Below are 20,878 nucleotides of genomic sequence, written 5' to 3'. Positions count from 1 at the left end.
ACACACGTTGCAACACGCCATCAGTAAAAGGCATGTCTGAGAATGAGAAGGGGTAACAGGGAGGAAGGGGGGTTGGAAGAGTGATGCTTAAAGTCGAAGCACAGGGCTCAATGCAAGACCCTGAGGTCCGTACCCATTGGGTGGTAATTGTTCTGGCTACTTTTATTACTGTATCCTAAGGATACTGATATATATGACCGTAAATAAGAATGCATTAGCCAATTCAAAATCCTGCCATTATCTACTATGCTCTGCTTCTGAAAGTCAACAATCACAATTCACAGCAGAAATCTTTACCCAGAAATAACTTTGTGAATGTTTGAATTTCCTTTTGTTGTTTCAGCTAATTGGATATGAGATAGCTCAGAGCCCCAGTCATTCACTGGTGATAGACTGATGAGTTCCAGGGTCCTAATCTTTCCTCAGAAGTGATTTGGGAGCAGGTTCAGTCCCATTACGGCAAACTTTCCCATTTAATGTTAAGCATGAGTGCTGAGCTAGCAGGGCTGAAACTTCCAAAGAACCAGAAAGCAAGAGAGGCTGGAGAATAATTACAATCAATCACACAGCATTTTATTAGGAATTTTATCACTATAAATGCAAACAGTATCAGAAAGATGACAAATAAGTTACAGTAAGAAAATAATTTAACATTTGTTTCAGAAGATTAAAATATCTACTTACATATAAAGGCAATTAGTGCTTAGTACACAGACTAAACTATATGTTTCTACTTTAAATAGTATACGATTTAGACCTAGTTCGCTAGCTTTGCTACTATATTACTCACCAGGCTGAGAAGCACCAAAAACCCCAGCAAGGTATCTTCTTCTCCCTTTAAGGGAGTCTCTCCTGAAGGGTGACCTTAGCCTAAAAAGTGAGTCCTGAAGAAGATAACATATCCATCACATGTACCTTATCTGGAGTGAACCCTGCTGCTGCAGATTATCCCCCACCTTCATATCATCTGGAATGAATAAAGCTGCTTAGGACATATCCCATGCATTTACCCTGGTTCAGTTTTAAGTTTGCATTCTTGCCCAACAAATAGAATAAATATATAAATATATAAACACACACATAGAGGACACATAGAGTCAGTCCCCTTTGCTAGTAACATCGAAGACATAGTAGATGATATTTTCATCCAAACTACAAATGGAAAGGACTTTTTTTTTTTTTTGCAGAACATTGTGAGTTTTCCAGACTATTTTATTTCCAACTAAATAATAAAAAGGGGCCTTAGAGAAACCTGTGATTGGTGAAGCAAGCAGAAAACATGATGGTGGTTAGTACTGTTGCTACATAAGGGTTTAGCAATAAAGTTTAGACTGTAGCTGGATTTGTTTTGAATATATATTGATTTTCTGCTAACGGGTACTTCTTTCTATCTATATTTTATTACACAGAAATGTATTCCAGGAAATAAGCCATCTTTTCTGCTGCCATTACTAGACTCTATTTGCACTTTCCATAGTTCATACTTCATAAAAATTAATTTCCCTTTTAAAGGTGACCAACTCTCTGTCACTCATCTGGTCCCCACTTGCCTCACCCATGTTTTGGCTTCGTTCAGCTATGACATTTTGCTCAGACCTGGAAGATCACAAGCAATAAATCCCAGAAATGCCTAAGCATACAGAATGAAGTCTCAAAGTGCACTGGATAGTGTTTCAGAACTGCAAGCAGCAAGCAATGAAACTTGCAGTATGAAACTTAAAAAATAATAACTTGATAATAAAGCATTGAGCCAGCTGTCCCGCCCCCACCCCTACCACATACAAGAAAAACAGCCAAGGCATGGAAGGACCAACCTAGTACCGTATTATGTTAGGGCTGCAGAGCCTTTTTGGTTTTAACTGGAGGCATTTTCTCTTCCTGGTTCCCAGATTTCAACTCTCTCTCTCCTGATTATCCTTCATCCCCCTTCCTCTTTCCCCAGCTATATCCACATCTGCCTTCCAATTCAGCATCCCACCACCTCTCCATCAGCAGCACCATACATCCCTCTCCCATCCTCCCCCATATCCTTCTCTCTTGCTTTCACCCCTTGTCCCATCCTGCCCCTTTTATCCCTTCAGCCTCACTCCTCCCTGCTCCCCCTCCTCCTCTGATTCTCTCTCTACCTCCTGCTCCCATCCCACAAAATATGCCAAAGGCTTGGTAGCACCAACATAATACCATATTATGTAGGCACTGTCAAGACTTGGCCATTCTTCTGATGATCTTCTCTCCATACACTATAGAACAGTCACTTAGTACTGACATTTCTATTGGGAATGCTGTTCTTGTCATTTTCTCTTCCTTTAAAACTATGCTGCTTTTTAAAGTTATCAAGCATTTATTTTGTCTGGAAATGAACAATTATACTCTATGATTTATGCAAAGAATGTATGTTAAGACAGAATGACAAACTGTAAATGTTATGTAAAAAAAAAATTGGTAATGGAAATATGGGCAGAGCCTGGGTGCCCCCCAAATCAGAAGAATATTCTGCTGCCCCTGTGGGTAAAGATCGTTTGCGACAGTGCTCAAAAGATGACTGCTCCCAGGAGGACTGTAGAGAAGGCACCTTGAACAAAAATACCAACTTTCTGGTAAGACTTCGGCTTGCTGGATGGATTCTGAAACACTGCAGGGAACGCAGCTTTCTATGAATTGGACACACGATTATTACAAAAATAAAATTGTGCTATTTCTCTGCATTCAGATCACCTCAGAAGCTACTTGAATTACCAGCTGCTGGGTAACTTCATATCATGATTGGTAAAAAAGAGTACATTTCTACTCTAGCAGCTCAGCTGGGGCCAGGCAATTAAGAGGAGTGCAACACCAGCAATGTGAGAGAACTATGAGATGGGGTAGGCTGTAGTGTCCTTGTTAGAAAGTCACTGTTCTTCCAACAAACTAATTTCTGCTTAGGATAAAGCATGCTGCAGAAACTCTGCTGCACAACAGCAGGATAAATCTGCAAGCAATGCAGGTCATTAGTGAACGTCTCAGGCCCTCATAACTGATGAGCTTCCATTAAAAATAGACGATATGGAAGCCTGTGGATCTTGTGTAAAGAGGACCGAGTACACTGTTCTTAATATAAGAGGCCTTGACTAGAATAAAATTAGTTCTTTCCTACAAGGAAAGGCCTAGGGCACCTCAATTTCCCCCTCCCTCCGCTCTCCATGATAATAGGCATTGAGTAGGATAAAGGCAAGTTCCTAAGGGGCTGAAAGCACAGAATTCATAGGATCCCAAAAAAGTACTTGAAAAGGGTGTCTACAAAAATCTTCTTGGATGTAGCATTATTTACTGAATGTGGATGCATGGCCCAAACTAGATGAGTAGTCTTTGAATGCCAGCCTTGTGCAGCTCTTCAGGGCATGAGGAATCCGCAGCATCACTTGGAAAAGAGCGGGCTTGAAAGCTACCAGAAGCACGCTTCCCTTGAACAGAACTAGAGATGGCCAAAAAGGTCATGATCTCGGGTCATACTCTCAATCCCCGGCTCAGCAGCTGGGTATAGGTAGCAATTAGAATAATGGGCTGGGACAAAGAGAGCTGAGCTCAACTAGTGCATCTTCCTTTGCCACTTGCTTGATCTTAGACAAATCACTTTACGTCAGGTGCTAAGGCCATAAACTCTGCAGGGAACTGATCAATTTTACCTGTGTGTAAATTGGTGCATAATGCCATCTAAATACATTTCTTACAGAGCCCTGATCCAAAGATAAGATTAAAGAGATACAGAAAACAAAAGGCTAAACAAATTCCTGATCCTGCTGTAAAGTATTCACACTAAATTTCCAGTACTGGGGACTTGAGATATTTGCACCTAAGCATTCCAGATTATTTTAATCCAGTTTTGGATAACGGGTAGGACTGATTCCATGCCCGTTTTGTCCTCCCCTGCTGAAAACAGTTATCACTTCTGCTGTCTAACTTTCCCCGCACAAGTTGCAGGCTCCTGAACAGTTAAAAGTCATCCATCAATTTCTAATGCTTCTTTCCCTTACCCCTGTTGGGAGTGTCTGAGGCAGTTCAAAAACAAGAGGCTGATGCCCATTCCCTTCTCTCTCACTTTTATTACATATTATTTTAGTGGGTTTGGAAAAAAACCCCAAAATGGCCAGTTTCAGTAAAAGCAGTTCACATGAGTCTCCTCCTCTTATGGTAATAAGGGCTGCCTGCTTACTCATGGCCACAGGCAGGACATACCACGACTATTTTATTCTGATAACTTAGGCTAAACACACCACATACAGACTCAGTTTTTCTTGGAAATGCATCACTTCTAAAAACTCTTAAACACGTCCTGCAAAAGACTTGGCTGAGAAAGCCCCTTCTGATGCTACAAACTCCACCCAAATCCTCAGCTTACCACTAAGCTCACAGTATATCTCTACCTCATTAGTCCTGCATTCAGCTGAACTATGCATCACCTCTGCTGCCTACTACTCACGCTTTTAGTTAAGAGTTCAGTTGCGAGTTACTACTGTGCTAAGGCAGATTCCCATCTCTGTTTTAATGTAAGATGCGTAAGTGATTTGTAGACAAAAGGTGCTGTGAGAGATGAGTTACTATTGCACACACATAAGCAAAGAAATGGCCTTGCAGCTAAGGATGACAGGAGTCCTAAAAGGCCCAGAAGAGGGATCCCAGCGCCATGCCGGTTGCTGCGCCAGCGAGCATGCCCATGGCGAGATCTCCGTCGTTGTCGCGGTAGCGCTCACGAATGATCACGTGGTTGGTAGGCTGCCCTAGAAGGGAGAGGTGAAAAACAAACAATCACATATGGAAGAGCAGCGGGCTTCTCTGTGACCTGCAGGTTCAAACCAGGTTAATGCAATGCCTTCCTCCTGCATGCACACCACTTTCTTTATAGTTCCCTTGCGGGCAGGGGAAGATGGTCCTTACTCTGCCTGGGGCTAATTCCATGCTAGGTCCCTAGATTTCTGCAATTCTGCAGACATAATACTTGTTGCAGAATGGGGGGGGGGGGGGGGGGGGGGCAGGTCGACAATAAAATGGGGAAAACCGCAGGCCTGTGGTACGAAGATAAATTCCCTGAGCTGGCTGGAGGTGGGGGTAACTTCAAAAAGGAATCCCTGCCCATTGCCTCCTGGCTTTATTCTTCCCCATTCACCCCATTGCAGCATAGGTAGAAGCACTCAGACCGGTACTTTTACCTGAGGAAGGCGAAGGCAATTTTCAGCCCTACATTTTTCAAAGAAACAGGAGAAAACTAAATACAAAATGCAATCAATATCACAATAAATGCATTCAGAAAAAAATATATTACGGTTTGTTTGTCTTAATAAGTGAGGAAGTGTCGCCGGCGTTTGTCTCCCTGACGCAGCCGATAGCGGGCGAAACGCTGACAGCGTCGAAGTTTAGAAGTTTGCCTTTGGAAGCTCAATGAGCTGGGAAACAGGAAGGAAAGCCCAGTGAGAGTTTCACTTCTGAAGAGCCATGATGGCAAGCTAAGTATTTTTGCGCTTCCAGCGGTTTTGAAACTTTACAAAAAGTTAAAAATTCTAAAAAAAAAGGAAAAGTCATTAATGAAAAGTCAAAGTTATTAAAATAAGAAACTGTATTAAAAAATAAAATATGAAATTAAGAAGACATCACTAAGATTTACAGGAGGTTTTTCAACTAATGATGGTGCCTTGTTTTACCTAATCACAGGCAATTATTGCTGAGATTAGGCATCTGAATTTTTTCCTCCCAAAAGAATCAATTTGTATTTATTAAAATGTATTGATCGCTTAACGCAAACATAGGTCTAAGTGATTTGCAGTAAAACATACATAAAAATTAATAACATCACATATATAATAAAAAACATAACAATAAATGAAGATCATACAATGACAGCACAAGGTAAACAATACAATGTTAAGCAGGAAGCAACCTTCAGAGGGAGTCAGAATTTTACAATAATTGTCAGCTAGACAAACATCATCTGAACAGCATCTGTTAACTTAGGACTAGCCATTGGCCTGCTGTAAGAGGAAACTTTTCAATTGGCATCTGAATTTTTTCAAGTTATCTTGTATATGAAGATCGTAAGGTAATGAGTTCCACAAAGATGGAGCTGCTACTGAGAATGAAGTTTCTCAAGTTGAGGATAAACTAGCAAGACGTACAGAAGGTATGTCTAATAATCCGTGTTGCGAGGATCTTAAATCACGGGTTGGCTTATATATCTTTAACAAAGCATTAGACCAGGAAGGAGAATCAGGATTAAGCAGTTTAAATGTGGTCATGTCAATTTTATACCAAATGCGTTCAAACATTGGCAACCATTTTAGACTATGTAAAATAGGTGTAATATGATCAAAGCGTTTTGTATCTTTTCTCCTCCTAGAAGAATCAATCTTTTCCCATGTTGTGCGCCTTCTAATATATTTTTCTGAATGCATTTATTGTGAATATGATTATAGCCCTACGTTTTTCCTCAGGGAAAATGTTAAGAGAACAATCATCAAAATAAACCAGAATGACAGGATTTTCAAGAGAAAAAAAAACTTGAATGAAAAGATGAAAAAGAAAAGACAAGAGACAGACCAGATTGAGAGAAAAACTCCCTATCACGCATAGAAAGGTTAGGAAAAAATGATAGAATCAATCTCTGACATTTCAGTTTGCTAAACAATTTAAAATTACTGCTGCACTACACAAGCTATTTTAACAAAGAAAATTAGAAAAAGCTTATCATAAATGGAATCCTCTGTAGAGAGCAGGATGAATTAACCATGATACATCCGATGGCGTCAAACGGACTCATCTCTCTAGTTCAATAAAGCTTTTACTATTGAGCATGTGTGGGAGTTTCCAAGCATGCACACTTCCTCATAAGCCCCTCAATCAATTGCAGAGCTTAGCCTGAGCTAGGTAGTTGACTACTGAGCGAGAGAGAGAGATGGGTTCGTTTGGCGCCATCAGATGATGTCACCCATATGCCACTGCTGCTTCAAGGACAGAATATTTCACTCGAGGTAGCACTAAAGACCTGTACAGAAGCAGCAGTCCCTCCATTTTCCTACTAGTTATCTCTTTTTCTCTGCACTCTAATAGTCCTCTGGTTCTAACCACTATCTGATCACACTGTTTTGTTTCCGTGAGATCATCAGATAGGATCACCCCGAGGTCTCTCTCCTACTTGGTGCAAATTAGCATGTCACCACTTCTCAAGTACTGCTCCCTTGGATTTTTGCAACCTAAATGCAGTTCTTTCCATTTTCAAAGGTTAGGTTATGTGCGTAAAACATGGGTTTATGCATGTAAATGCCTTCTTAAAAAAATTGCCCAGGGTTGTGCGCATTAAAGTATGCTGGTAAGCCAATTTTGCACACACTTAATACACATAAAAAATAGGTATTACAGAAGGCGGAGATGGGATTTATGTGCACACACATTTGATGTTTAAATCTTTTATTGAACAAAATAAAACAAAGAATTCAATACTGGTATACCTTGGGCTATGAAGTACACCAAGCAAAACAAACGATTAATTAGTTTTCTGAATATCATACAATTAAACACAATGGGGTATATTTTAAAACCCCTGCGCGCGTAAATCCGGGAGGATTTACGCGCGCAGGGCACTCGCGCGCCGGCGCGCCTATTTTGCATAGGCCGCCACGCGCGCAAAGCCCCAGGATGCACGTTAAGTCCCGGGGCTTCGTAAAAGGGGCGGAAGGGGGCGTGCCCGAGGGGCGTGTCCGGGGGCAGGGGGCAGTCCGGGGCAGGTCGGGAGGGCGGTCCCGAGTCCCCCGGCACTGCGGCCTGTGCCGGGGGATGCTGGGGCGGCGCGCACAAGCAGGCGTAACTTGCCCAACAAAGGTAGGGGGGGGGATTTAGGTAGGGCTGGGGGGTGGGGTGATGCGGAAGGAAAGTTCCCTCCGAGGCCGCTCCGATTTCGGAGCGGCCTCGGAGGGAACGGAGGCAGGCTGCGCGGACCCCGGATTTTATAAGATACGCGCGGCTATGTGCGTATCTTATAAAATCTGGTGTACTTTTGTTCGCGCCACCGGCGTGAACAAAAGTACGCGCGCGCGTATGTTTTGAAGATCTACGTCAGCTAGCGCAATTATGTAGCTACATAATTAAAAATGAGGAATAAGCAAAATAGTTACCTCACTTATTAAACCGTACATTCCAATAATAAATTTATATAAATCTAGTAACATCCAAGAATATTAACCTTCTCATCATACAATAGGTACATTTTATAACCCTCCCACCCAAAGTCCCCCCACTTCCCCCAAGAAATAAATACTGAACCTCAAAATCAACAAATAATGTATTATACTTCCATTATCACAATCCATGAAAAAAAAACAAACCCCAAAAAACAAATGGTCGTAACAAAAAATCAACTACAGCAAATGGTAAAGAAGGTCCATCCCACAACCTTGAGCTCAGTAAAACTAAGGTACCTACAAACTGAGGACTAAACTACAAGCACGATGGGGCAGAGTTTGAATATATTTCTCCCAAATGGACAAAAATATTCTCAGATTTTTAAATGAATTAAGGGACAACATATTATCCATGTGCATCATTTTGCGTAGTAAGTTCTTCCAATGCCAAAAAGAAGGACTAGCTGTCCCTCTCCAATGCATTAAAATTAATTCTTTCCTCAATGCACAACCTTTTTTAAGCAACAAACGATAATTACCTGGTCCCCACACAACCAATGTAGGAAGACTGTTGAAAAGCATTATTGTCAGACTGAAAGGAATGTGTATCTCTAGTAGTTCCTCCAGATACAACTACAAGTTTACCCCAGAATCGTTTAAAAGGTGGGCAGGTCCAGAATGCTTGAGATAAAATACCACTACTTTGATTACATTTTTCACATATCACAGTGTGAGAAAAATGGGCTTTAAAGGCCATTTGTTGGCACACAAGCCCATCTGAAAAAATGTGTAGTACATTTTTCTAAAATACATATTTGATGAAACTTCTAACAGATGTTTAAAAACAGACTGAAGAATCCATGGTTAAATATTAAAAACCCCTATCCTGTTCCATCTATCAATTGAAATTTGGTAATTATTTTCTTCAGTAAGTTTTCGTAGAGCTTTATGTATTATAGACAAAGATAAATATCTAACGTCTTCAAATAGAAAGAAATCTTCATAAAGAGCCATAATAGATGAGTGTAAGTCTGACCTAGGTAACTAGGAAAGCAACTATTATCATCCAACCTAAAGTTCTCTTTCAATCCCCACAAAGATCTGGCCTTCCTCATCCAATACATGAGTCAAGTGAATTATACCCCTATTTACCCAAAAATGTAACCCTGCTGAATCTATTCCTGGAGTAAAACCTAAATTCCCCTGAATATGCAACAGAGGAACATAAGAACATAAGAAAATGCCATACTGGGTCAGACCAAGGGTCCATCAAGCCCAGCATCCTGTTTCCAACAGTGGCCAATCCAGGCCATAAGAACCTGGCAAGTACCCAAAAACTAAGTCTATTCCATGTAACCATTGCTAATGGCAGTGGCTATTCTCTAAGTGAACTTAATAGCAGGTAATGGACTTCTCCTCCAAGAACTTATCCAATCCTTTTTTAAACACAGCTATATTAACTGCACTAACCACATCCTCCGGCAACAAATTCCAGAGTCTAATTGTGCGTTCAGTAAAAAAGAACTTTCTCCGATTAGTTTTAAATGTGCCACATGCTAACTTCATGGAGTGCCCCCTAGTCTTTCTACTATCTGAAAGAGTAAATAACCGATTCACATCTACCCGTTCTAGACCTCTCATGATTTTAAACACCTCTATCATATCCCCCCTCAGTCGTCTCTTCTCCAAGCTGAAAAGTCCTAACCTCTTTAGTCTTTCCTCATAGGAGAGTTGTTCCATTCCCCTTATCATTTTGGTAGCCCTTCTCTGTACCTTCTCCATCGCAATTATATCTTTTTTGAGATGCGGCGACCAAAATTGTACACAGAGGAGTACAATGAACTGTTGTTTGTAAAAACGTAGATAACCGAGCCCATGCCGATCTTAAAGGGGTGATCAAGATGCTATTTCAATATTGTTTCAAAAGCTGTTTAGGATGTGCATGTGCGAGTTAGCGCAAATCTAAAGAGAACACCAAAAATTTCTCTCCCTGAATGTTAACATAATATGATTTATCTGACACCCAATCCCTAATGATTCAGATACTGGCATGGTTGTAACTCTCTAAATCCGAAAGCCCCATTCCTCCATGGGCCTACTCCCTTTTTAGTCAATCTAGAGACATTCTAGGCTTTTTTCCCTTCCAAATAAATTCCCGCAATAGAGTATCCAGAAGTTTTTTTGGGGTTTTTTTTTTTTTATCTCTTAGCTTCAACTGCATAGGTAAATTTTGAAGCACATAAAGCCACTTCGGGAAAAGAACGATTTAAAAAATATTAATCTGCCCTCCCAATGATAATGGTAAGTCCTGCCATGCTCACAGTTTATCCCTGGATAATGCCACCAATTTGGAAATATTCTAATCATAAAAGCTGACAAATCCATAGAGATTTTTAATCCTAGATATCTAAAAATTTTAATCAGCCCACTGCAAAGGAAACCTGTCTCCCCAAACCCTTAGTGCTGAATATGGAAATGCCAATGCTTCAGATTTATTCAATCTAATGCCAGAGAACAAGTTTCCCAAAGATGTCTATCAGAGAACTGAGTGACTTAATAGGATCAGTTAAAAAAACAAAACAATATATCATCCGCAATAGCCGCATATTTAAACAACAGCCTACCCATTAGTTTTCCTTTAACCATCTCTGAATTTTGAATGTAATCCAACAGAGGTTCCAGAGATGCTAAAAATAGAAGAGGAGACAGTGGACAACCCTGTTTGGTACCCTGAGCTATTGGACACACATCCGAATGCATACCATTAGCCACAATGACTGCTTTGGGTTGATGGTACAATAACTTAGCAGCATTAAAGAAAAGGCTTCCCACCCCCATGTGGCCCAAAAGAATGAATACGGTAGATAGCCCCATTCTAGTCTATCAAAATGCCTTTTCGGCATCAAAAGTGACCACCAGAAAAGGCTTGTCCAATTTCTGACAGAGTTCCGTTACCGCCAGCAATAACCTCACATTAGTCAGAGTGTAACGTTTACAGATGAAACCCACCTGACCTGGATGGATAATCTTGGGAAGAAGCACCAGTAAGTGCTAACATTTTAGAAAATATCTTTTGATCAAAATTTAAAAGGGAAATTGGCCTATATGAGGCTGGGGATAGAGGATCTTTTCCAGATTTAGGTAGAACATATTAACATGTACCGGATATACTCCTTTAACTATCAAAGCATTATAAACCAAACTCAAAGGGACAAAGACAGAATCTAAAAGAATCTTAAAAAATTCTGCGCTATACCCTTCAGGGCCAAGAGCCTTAAAATGCTTAGTTTGACGAATGCCCACTGCAATCTCCTCACTAGTTATCGATCTATTCAGCCAAGTCAACTGTTCTTCTGTAAATTTAGGTATCTTCAGCCTCTCACAGAAAGTCCTACATTTTTCCTGATCTCAACCCTCTGAGGAATAAAGGTCGGCATAGAAATTTTTAAAGCTTTTAAGGATCTCTTGGTTGGAATTCATAAGAACATAAGAAAATGCCATACTGGGTCAGACCAAGGGTCCATCAAGCCCAGCCTCCTGTTTCCAACAGTGGCCAATCCAGGCCATAAGAACCTGGCAAGTACCCAAAAACTAAGTCTATTCCATGTTACCATTGCTAATGGCAGTGGCTATTCTCTAAGTGAACTTACTAGCAGGTAATGGACTTCTCCTCCAAGAACTTATCCAATCCTTTTTTAAACACAGCTATACTAACTGCACTAACCACATCCTCTGGCAACAAATTCCAGAGTTTAATTGTGCGTTAAGTGAAAAAGAACTTTCTCCAATTAGTTTTAAATGTGCCATATGCTAACTTCATGGAGTGCCCCCTAGTCTTTCTAGTATCCGAAAGAGTAAATAACCAATCCACATCTACCCGTTCTAGACCTCTCATGATTTTAAACACCTCTATCATATCCCCCCTCAGTCGTCTCTTCTCCAAGCTGAAAAGTCCTAACCTCTTTAGTCTTTCCTCATAGGGGAGCTGTTCCATTCCCCTTATCATTTTGGTAGCCCTTCTCTGTACCTTCTCCATCGCAATTATATCTTTTTTGAGATGCGGCGACCAGAATTGTACACAGTATTCAAGGTGCGGTCTCACCATGGAGCGATACAGAGGCATTATGACATTTTCCGTTTTATTCACCATTCCCTTTCTAATAATTCCCAACATTCTGTTTGCTTTTTTGACTGCCGCAGCACATTGTACTGACGATTTCAATGTGTTATCCACTATGACACCTAGATCTCTTTCTTGGGTTGTAGCACCTAATATGGAACCCAACATTGTGTAATTATAGCATGGGTTATTTTTCCCTATATGCATCACCTTGCACTTATCCACATTAAATATCATCTGCCATTTGGATGCCCAATTTTCCAGTCTCACAAGGTCTTCCTGCAATTTATCACAATCTGCTTGTGATTTAAGTACTCTGAACAATTTTGTGTCATCTGTAAATTTTATTATCTCACTCGTCGTATTTCTTTCCAGATCATTTATAAATATATTGAAAAGTAAGGGTCCCAATACAGATCCCTGAGGCACTCCACTGTCCACTCCCTTCCACTGAGAAAATTGCCCATTTAATCCTACTCTCTGTTTCCTGTCTTTTAGCCAGTTTGTAATCTATGAAAGGACATCGCCACCTATCCCATGAATTTTTACTTTTCCTAGAAGCCTCTCATGAGGAACTTTGTCAAACGCCTTCTGAAAATCCAAGTATACTATATCTACCGGTTCACCTTTATCCACATGTTTATTAACTCCTTCAAAAAAGTGAAGTAGATTTGTGAGGCAAGACTTGCCCTGGGTAAAGCCATGCTGACTTTGTTCCATTAAACCATGTCTTTCTATATGTTCTGTGATTTTGATGTTTAGAACACTTTCCACTATTTTTCCTGGCACTGAAGTCAGGCTAACCGGTCTGTAGTTTCCCAGATCGCCCCTGGAGCCCTTTTTAAATATTGGGGTTACATTTGCTATCCTCCAGTCTTCAGGTACAATGGATGATTTTAATGATAAGTTACAAATTTTTACTAATAGGTCTGAAATTTCATTTTTTTAGTTCCTTCAGAACTCTGGGGTGTATACCATCCGGTCCAGGTGATTTACTACTCTTCAGTTTGTCAATCAGGCCTACCACATCTTCTAGGGTCACCGTGATTTGATTCAGTCCATCTGAATCATTACCCATGAAAACCTTCTCCATTACGGGTACCTCTCCAACATCCTCTTCAGTAAACACCGAAGCAAAGAAATCATTTAATCTTTCCGTGATGGCCTTATCTTCTCTAAGTGCCCCTTTAACCCCTCGATCATCTAACGGTCCAACTGACTCCCTCACAGGCTTTCTGCTTCGGATATATTTAAAAAAGTTTTTACTGTGAGTTTTTGTCTCTACAGCCAACTTCTTTTCAAATTCTCTCTTAGCCTGTCTTATCAATGTCTTTCATTTAACTTGCCAATGTTTATGCTTTATCCTATTTTCTTCTGTTGGATCCTTCTTCCAATTTTTGAATGAAGATCTTTTGGCTAAAATAGCTTCTTTCACCTCCCCTTTTAACCATGCCGGTAATCGTTTTGCCTTCTTTCCACCTTTCTTAATGTGTGGAATACATCTGGACTGTGCTTCTAGAATGGTATTTTAACAATGACCACGCCTCTTGGACTAAATTACTAAATTGATAAAGCTTGAACTGTTAATACAATATACTCTTTGTGGTTCATTGGTGAATAAGGGAGTTTAATGCTACTTGTATAGCAAGATAGATTTCTTTGTTCACAGGAGTATTAGATTTTAACAAAAGACATTCAGCTTTCTTAAGCTGAAGTTCCAATTGTAATAACCTCGTCAAGAGCTCTCCTCTTGGCAACATAAGAAATAATGTCCGTCCCTCCCCCCCTTAATACAGCTTTTGCAGTATACCACAACAATATAGGATCGTTTGCATGATCTCCCTTATGGGTTACATACTCTTTCCATTTCTGTCAGATAGTCTTGAAATTGGAGATAAGTCAGAAATAAGGAAAACGTCAACTTTTAACCAATTGATCTTCAGCACGAAAGGTTATTTGGAACCAGATTGGGACATGATCTGAAATCAATATACCATTAATACCTGTATCAATAATTCTGGAAAAAATATCTTTATAAGAATATAATCTTGCCTAGAATAGGTAGCGTGAGCTCTTGACCTCCACACAGCTATCACATGTAAAGTGTCTTCCAAAAAAGCAAAACTCCTACCAGCAGAACTCTTATCACCCTTTCCCAATTGAGATCAGTGTAAAATTGAATTTCTGACAATATTAAAATCCCCGCCCAATATTAAACCATTGTACATGTGGAAGTAAGTGATTATAAAAACCACGAAAAAATGTATGATCATAATAATTAGGAATGTAAATATTACAAAGGACTAATGGTTTATGACCAAAATCCACCAGAATAAGAACATAAGAATATGCCATACTGGGTCAGACCAAAGGTCCATCAAGCCCAGCATCCTGTTTCCAACAGTGGCCAATCCAGGCCATAAGAACCTTGTAAGTACCCAAAAACTAAGTCTGTTCCATGTTACTGTTGCTAGTAATAGCAGTGGCTATTTTCTAAGTCAACTTAATTAATAGCAGGTAATGGACTTCTCTTCCAAGAACTTATCCAATCCTTTTTTAAACACAGCTACACTAACTGTATCTCCCATTAGGATCCTTTAGGGCAGATTTTAAACTGCCCATGCACCATACGGCCTTTGTGCGCACCGGGCAAATTTTCCAAGAGGTCTGGCCATATGTGTAAAGGCCGATAAGCTCACAAGTGCCGGGCTTCCTGGAAGGGGCAGGCCGGGACAGCACTATTGATGGCTGACCCAAAGACTCGCGAGCCGGCTAGCGCTGCTTACTTCAGCCCGGCGCGCACACGTCGGGAAGCGTGTGCACATGGACGCGGCATGCAGATGTGGAAAATCTAGCCCTTTATTTTTTGCTGGATAGTTATCGATAATTTTTTATGTATTAAGATTGCCACCCCAGCAGATCTTGAAGTAGCCGAAGCAAAATGAACTGTGCCCACCTAATCCCTTTTCAATTTACATGTTCTAAATCACTCAAATGAGTTTCTTGTAAAAAAAAAAAAAAAAAAAAGAAAAATACGCAGTTTTCTTAAGAACATAAGAAATTGCCATGCTGGGTCAAGACCAAGGGTCCATCAAGCCCAGCATCCTGTTTCCAACAGAGGCCAAACCCGACCAAAAGAACCTGGCAATTACCCAAACACTAAGAAGATCCCATGCTACTGATGCAATTAATAGCAGTGGCCATTCCCTAAGTCAACTTGATTAATAGCAGTTATTGGACTTCTCCTCCAAGAACTTATCCATACCTTTTTTGAACCCAACTACACTAACCACATCCTCTGGCAACAAATTCCAGAGCTTTATTGTGCGTTGAGTGAAAAATAATTTTCTCCGATTAGTCTTAAATGTGCTACTTGCTAACTTCTTGGAATGCCCCCTAGTCCTATTATTCGAAAGTGTAAATAACCGAGTCACATCTACTCGTTCAAGACCTCTCATGATCTTAAAGACCTCAATGATGTAAGGATTTTGGCCCACTTGTCTACCAAATTTATCTCACAGATATTCCATGAAATTACTTTGACATCGTTTTGCAGCATTTAACCATATCCCCACCATTAAATAATTAGCAGCCTGAGAAATTGATCGAAAAAGGCTAGAGACCCTCCCAGTATAGGTCCCCACCTTACAATGAGACATGGCTTTACTAATATTTCCCATTTTACAAGTGGAGCAAAACAAGCATCTATTGATTCAGAGGAAAAAAAAAAGAAAACCCCCCCTCCTGCCTTCCCATGTCCCCACTTCAATCCCTATATAACTCCCCATATTTTACCAGAAGAGATCACTCTCTGTGCCAATGACTCTCCCCTCCCTTCCACCTTGATTTGAACTCAGGAAACCAGAAAATACAAAGTCATCTAGTAACCATTATAAATAATCCTGTAATATAAAAAACCAGCAAAAATATTTAACCATTATAGTGGAACCACGATTATATATTGTGGCAGGGAAGTCACAAAGACAAACAGTAAAACATATATTCTTTCATTGCCATACTGCCAACTTCTTTTCTCATAGACCCTGGTGTCTTGTAAGACCTGCTATTGTCATCACAGAATTTTCTTTACTCACGTAGCTTCAAGAACCCATCGTTGCACTGGCAGCCATCTTTTCAGTGACAAACCTCTGGCGCCTCAGTTAAGCTCGAGAACCATCTGACTCCATCCTAAGTGGTTACTCACAACTTTGCCGGGTAAATCAATGCAGCACGAATGCCCAGATCATAAAGTTTGGAGCACAATGGTGCAAACACATGGTGTTCCGCTGAGAGTTCAACTGAATAATCTTGAAAGACCAAGATCTTTTTGTTGTTTTGACACAATTGTTTTCCAGAGCAGAGCGCTTGTAATATTTCTATTTTATGTGCAAAATTGAGCACTTTAGCAATGACAACACGTGGTCTTTTGTAGGTAGCTCTCTTGGGGCTTAGTCGATGTGCACATTCAAACCTTAATTTACCATTCTTCTCTGAAAGTTCCAATTCAGCAGGGATCCATGGACCTGCTTGTAAAATTGCAGATTTAGCATTACGTGAAAATTATTTCGTGTTTAATGGGCAATTTTACAAGCAGGTCCATGGGACTGCCATGGGGCGAATATGGCCCCCAGTTTGGCCAATTTGTTCATGGCCAATTTTGAGGCTACCCAGTTATATCCATCTACCAATTTTCAATATGTATCTCATTGGATCAGATATATCGATGACATTTTTTTTCTTTGGCACAGTAATATACAGAACTTACAATTGTTTCTCAATTGGCTCAATTCTCTCGACAGAGACATTAGGGCGCCCTCCTGTGGCGGGAGGTACAGGTTTCTGCTTTCCAAGCCCACAATTTATAATTTTCTTTTACAAGTACCACTTTGTTTTCCTTCTGTACAAAATCCACACTTTTGTTTTTATACTTTTCATCATTAGTTATAATCGTGTTTGAAATACTGTTTGTGTTAATATGGATTGGTGTTGATTAAAATCTTTCCTGAACAAATATATTCTCAATGAAAGGAGATGTGAATACATCTGTTTCTGCTGACTTTCCAAATTATGCTTCTGTGAGGCTCCTTAAAATAGCAAGGCAGATACAAATGTTTGAAAATGTGCCTCAGACACACAAAATTTTTAACATACCACAAGTGGCATAACACATAAGCACCGAACATTTTCCCAGAGGAAAACTGCTTGAAAATAAATGATTGTGCATCTCTTGAGGTAACACCAACTAAAACTGCTTTTAAAGCCCCTAAAAATGTTTAGTCATCAAAGCAAAGATAGAAATGTAATCGCTGGAAGGGTTTCCAGGCACATTCTTCTTAAAGCAACCATTTCAGCTGTAAGACTGCCAAGTTCACTTGTTATTCAGTTTGCACTGACTTGTTGAAGGGCTCTCAAAAGTTAAATCACAAATATACTACAGCAGTCGAGTAAAACTGGTATGATCCTGTAAATCTTGTATGGACACGGGATTACATTTTAAACAGGAATGTGTAATCATGCATTGCATGTCACAAATATACTGCGCAGGGGCTTTGTTAGGCATTGGCACACAAATGGTGTGATATGAATCTATTTGCAAGTGCCCCAAATGCAACCATCCTGTGAGCTTCTGTGCCTTTCAAGGGGGAAGGTTGAATGGGACGCTATTTCTCAGCTCACTGTGCAGCTGAGTTAGAACGAGGGCCGCCAGGATGCAGCAGCTGCACTTTGATTGTGGCACACACTTGGATGTATTCCCCCCACAGTTTCAGAAGGGGATCCCTGGTTCCAGCTTGCAGGTCAGGAGTGGACTCCCCCCACCCAAAACCTTCACAGGTTCAGTATTTAAAGAGGACTCCGTCCTTTCCCTCCACCCCACTCCCGCATCTCTACCCAGGAATCTAGCAAAACCACTGATACCACATATTTGAAAAAAAACTTATGCTGTAGAACTGCATGTGCCCTGCCACAGAGAACTAGGAGCCTTTCCTACATCATTCACCAATCGTTTCCCTGTTTATTGCAAGCAATCTCAAGTGCCAATGAAAATCTGACATTTAGCTGGTTACCTTGGTATGGATACTGATTGGGCACGACATAAGCCTGTCCATTGGCATCATAGATGAGCTGGGTGCCTGGAGGTAGATAGGCACCAGGATAGTGCTCATAGGCATAAACCTGCAATAAATAAATAAATAAATAAATAAATAAATAAATACATACATACTTGTGTATAAGAAGCTGTGTTGTAAACATTGCACAGGACAAGCTGCAGCACCACATCCCCAACATAGTTTTTACAAAGGAAAATTGGTTCTTACCTGCTAATTTTTGTTCCTGTAATACTACAGATCAGTCCAGACAAGTGGGTTTATGCATCTTTACCATCAGGTGGAGGCAGAGAACAAAAGTTTGAGGCACTGCTACGTAACCAAGAGTGCTACCTGCAGTCCCTCAGTATTGACATACACTCAAGCCAAGGTAAACCTCAAAACCCTTACTAGGGCGAATTGGAAAAAAACAGGGCTAATACCCTTGCACTGGAGCCTCCGTCACCTCCCGATCACCAAAACGTTATGTACAATTGAATAAAACTCTTAGTAAACTTGTACAGCGATCAGCAGGAAACAGTCTTTCGGCAGCAATAGGGAGGGTCCCTGGCTGATCTGTGGTATTACAGAAACAAAAATTAGCAGGTTAAGAACCAATTTTCCTTTTCTGTACATACCCAGATCAGCCCAGACAAGAGGGATGTATCCGAGCACCCCTAAACTGAGCGGGAACCCGAAAGACCCGCTCGCTTCACACGCTCAAAGGACACATCTTCCTGCGCCCGCACATCCAAACGATAATGTCTGGTGAAAGTATGAAGAGAGGACTACACTGCTGCCCTACAAATTTCCTGAGGCGAGAGCAAATGACACTCTGCCCAAGATGTTGCCTGCACTCTTGTAGAATGCACTTTCAGACCCACTGGGATCTTGCGACCTTTACCAATATACTCAGAATAAATGGTCTCCTTTAGCCAACGAGCAATCGTGGCCTTGGACGCCTTATCACCTTTCTTCGTGCCCCTGAACAGCACAAAAGGATGATCCGACTACCGGAAAGGATTAGTGACCTCCAGATACCGCAGAATAATCTGATGCACATCTAAAAGATGAAACTCTTTTTCCCATGGGGAATCCTTGGACCAATTCGGGAAGGCCGGAAGCTCCACCAATTGATTAATGTGAAAGGAGGACACCAACTTCGGCAAAAAGGAGGGCATCGTTCTCAATGTGATCCCTTTACGAAAGAGTCTGAAGCTCCAAAATCCTACGGTCCGAACAAATAGCCACCAAAAACACCATCTTCAGCGCGAAGTACTTCAAAAGGTTCAAACAGCACACCACAGAACACTCGCAGAACCAAATTCAGGTTCCATTCTGGACACAGCTTTCGCACCAGCAGCCGCAAATATTTCACCCTCTTAAGGAAGTGAACCATATTAGGATGAGAAGCCACATACCTACCCCGCAACTTGCCCCTAAGGGAGCCCAAGGCCGCAATCCGAATGCAGAGAGAGTTATAGGCCAGACCCTTTGACAAACCCTCCTGTAAGGCGGCCAGAATTTGCAGAATGTCCACCTGTAAAGGATCCAGCCACCTCGGAAGACACCATGACTCAAAGGTCCTCCAGACCCTGACGTACGCTAAAGACATAGCTGGCCTCCAGGCCTGGAGAAGAGTAGCAATAACTGACTGATTACCCCTTCAGTCACAGGCGCCGCCTCTCAAAAGCCAAGCCACAAGACAGAAATGATCCTCCTGATCCGAAAATATGGGTCCTTGTCGCAGCAAGCATGATAGGTGGGTCAGTCTGAGAGGGCCCTCTTGCATGAGATGTACCAGATCCGCAAACCATGGACTTCATGGCCACTATGGAGCCACTAGAACCACTGGCCCCGGGTGGGACTATTCGCCGCAACACTCACCCAACCAATGGCCACGGGGGATACACGTACAGGAGTATCCCCAACAGCCAAGGGCACACAAGAGCATCCAGTCCCACTGCGCTGACCTGTCTTCTGTGACTTAGAAACCTCGTCTTTGTGTATGCTCTTGTCACCATGAGGTCCAACTGGGGAACACCCCAGCTGGCACAGATGTGGTCCCAAGCTTCTGGGGACAATTCCTACTGCCCTGGATCCAATTGCTGTCTGCTGAGGAAATCAGTCTGCACATTGTCCAACTCCGTGACATGGGAGGCCGCAATTCCCTCGAGATGATTCTCCATCCAGGCAAACAACTGCCAGGCTTCCAGGGCCACCACTTGACTCTTCGTTCCTCCTTGCCAGTTGATGTACGCCACTGTGGTCACATTGTCCGAGAATACCCGGACCATCCTGCCTCTGACTCAGGGAAGAAAGGCTTTTAGCTCCCTCCGTACCACTCGTCTCCAGGCGATTGATTGACCAGGAACTTTCCTGTTCCAACCAAAGTCCTTGGGTCATCCTACCCAGGCAAACCACTCCCCCTTGAGACTGGCATCCATGGTCACCACCACTCACCCAGTCTGAATTTTCCAAATCCCGACCCTTTTCCAAATTGGGCCAGAAGAGCCACCATGACAGACTGG

At 41.5% G+C, this 20,878-nt stretch overlaps 1 protein-coding gene across 2 annotated transcripts in view; it reads right to left on the bottom strand.

Annotated features, from left to right (window-relative positions):
* Positions 1 to 551: 551 nt before the first annotated feature.
* Positions 552 to 20,878, bottom strand: part of PLEKHB2 (pleckstrin homology domain containing B2) — a 97,877-nt gene continuing 77,550 nt past the window's right edge. For both annotated transcript variants that reach the window (XM_029616914.1, XM_029616913.1), the window contains exons 7-8: positions 18,327 to 18,435; positions 552 to 4,754 (exon numbers count right to left, since the gene is read on the bottom strand). In XM_029616914.1, the coding sequence (XP_029472774.1) occupies positions 4,630 to 4,754; positions 18,327 to 18,435 (234 nt within the window). In that variant the 3' untranslated portion in view covers positions 552 to 4,629. The remainder of the gene's footprint in view (positions 4,755 to 18,326; positions 18,436 to 20,878) is intronic.

This window comes from Rhinatrema bivittatum, chromosome 9 (genome assembly GCF_901001135.1).
Source record: "Rhinatrema bivittatum chromosome 9, aRhiBiv1.1, whole genome shotgun sequence".
Taxonomy (NCBI): domain Eukaryota; kingdom Metazoa; phylum Chordata; class Amphibia; order Gymnophiona; family Rhinatrematidae; genus Rhinatrema; species Rhinatrema bivittatum.
Note: the sequence above shows the minus strand (reverse complement) of the source record. Positions and strands in the feature narration are given on the sequence as shown.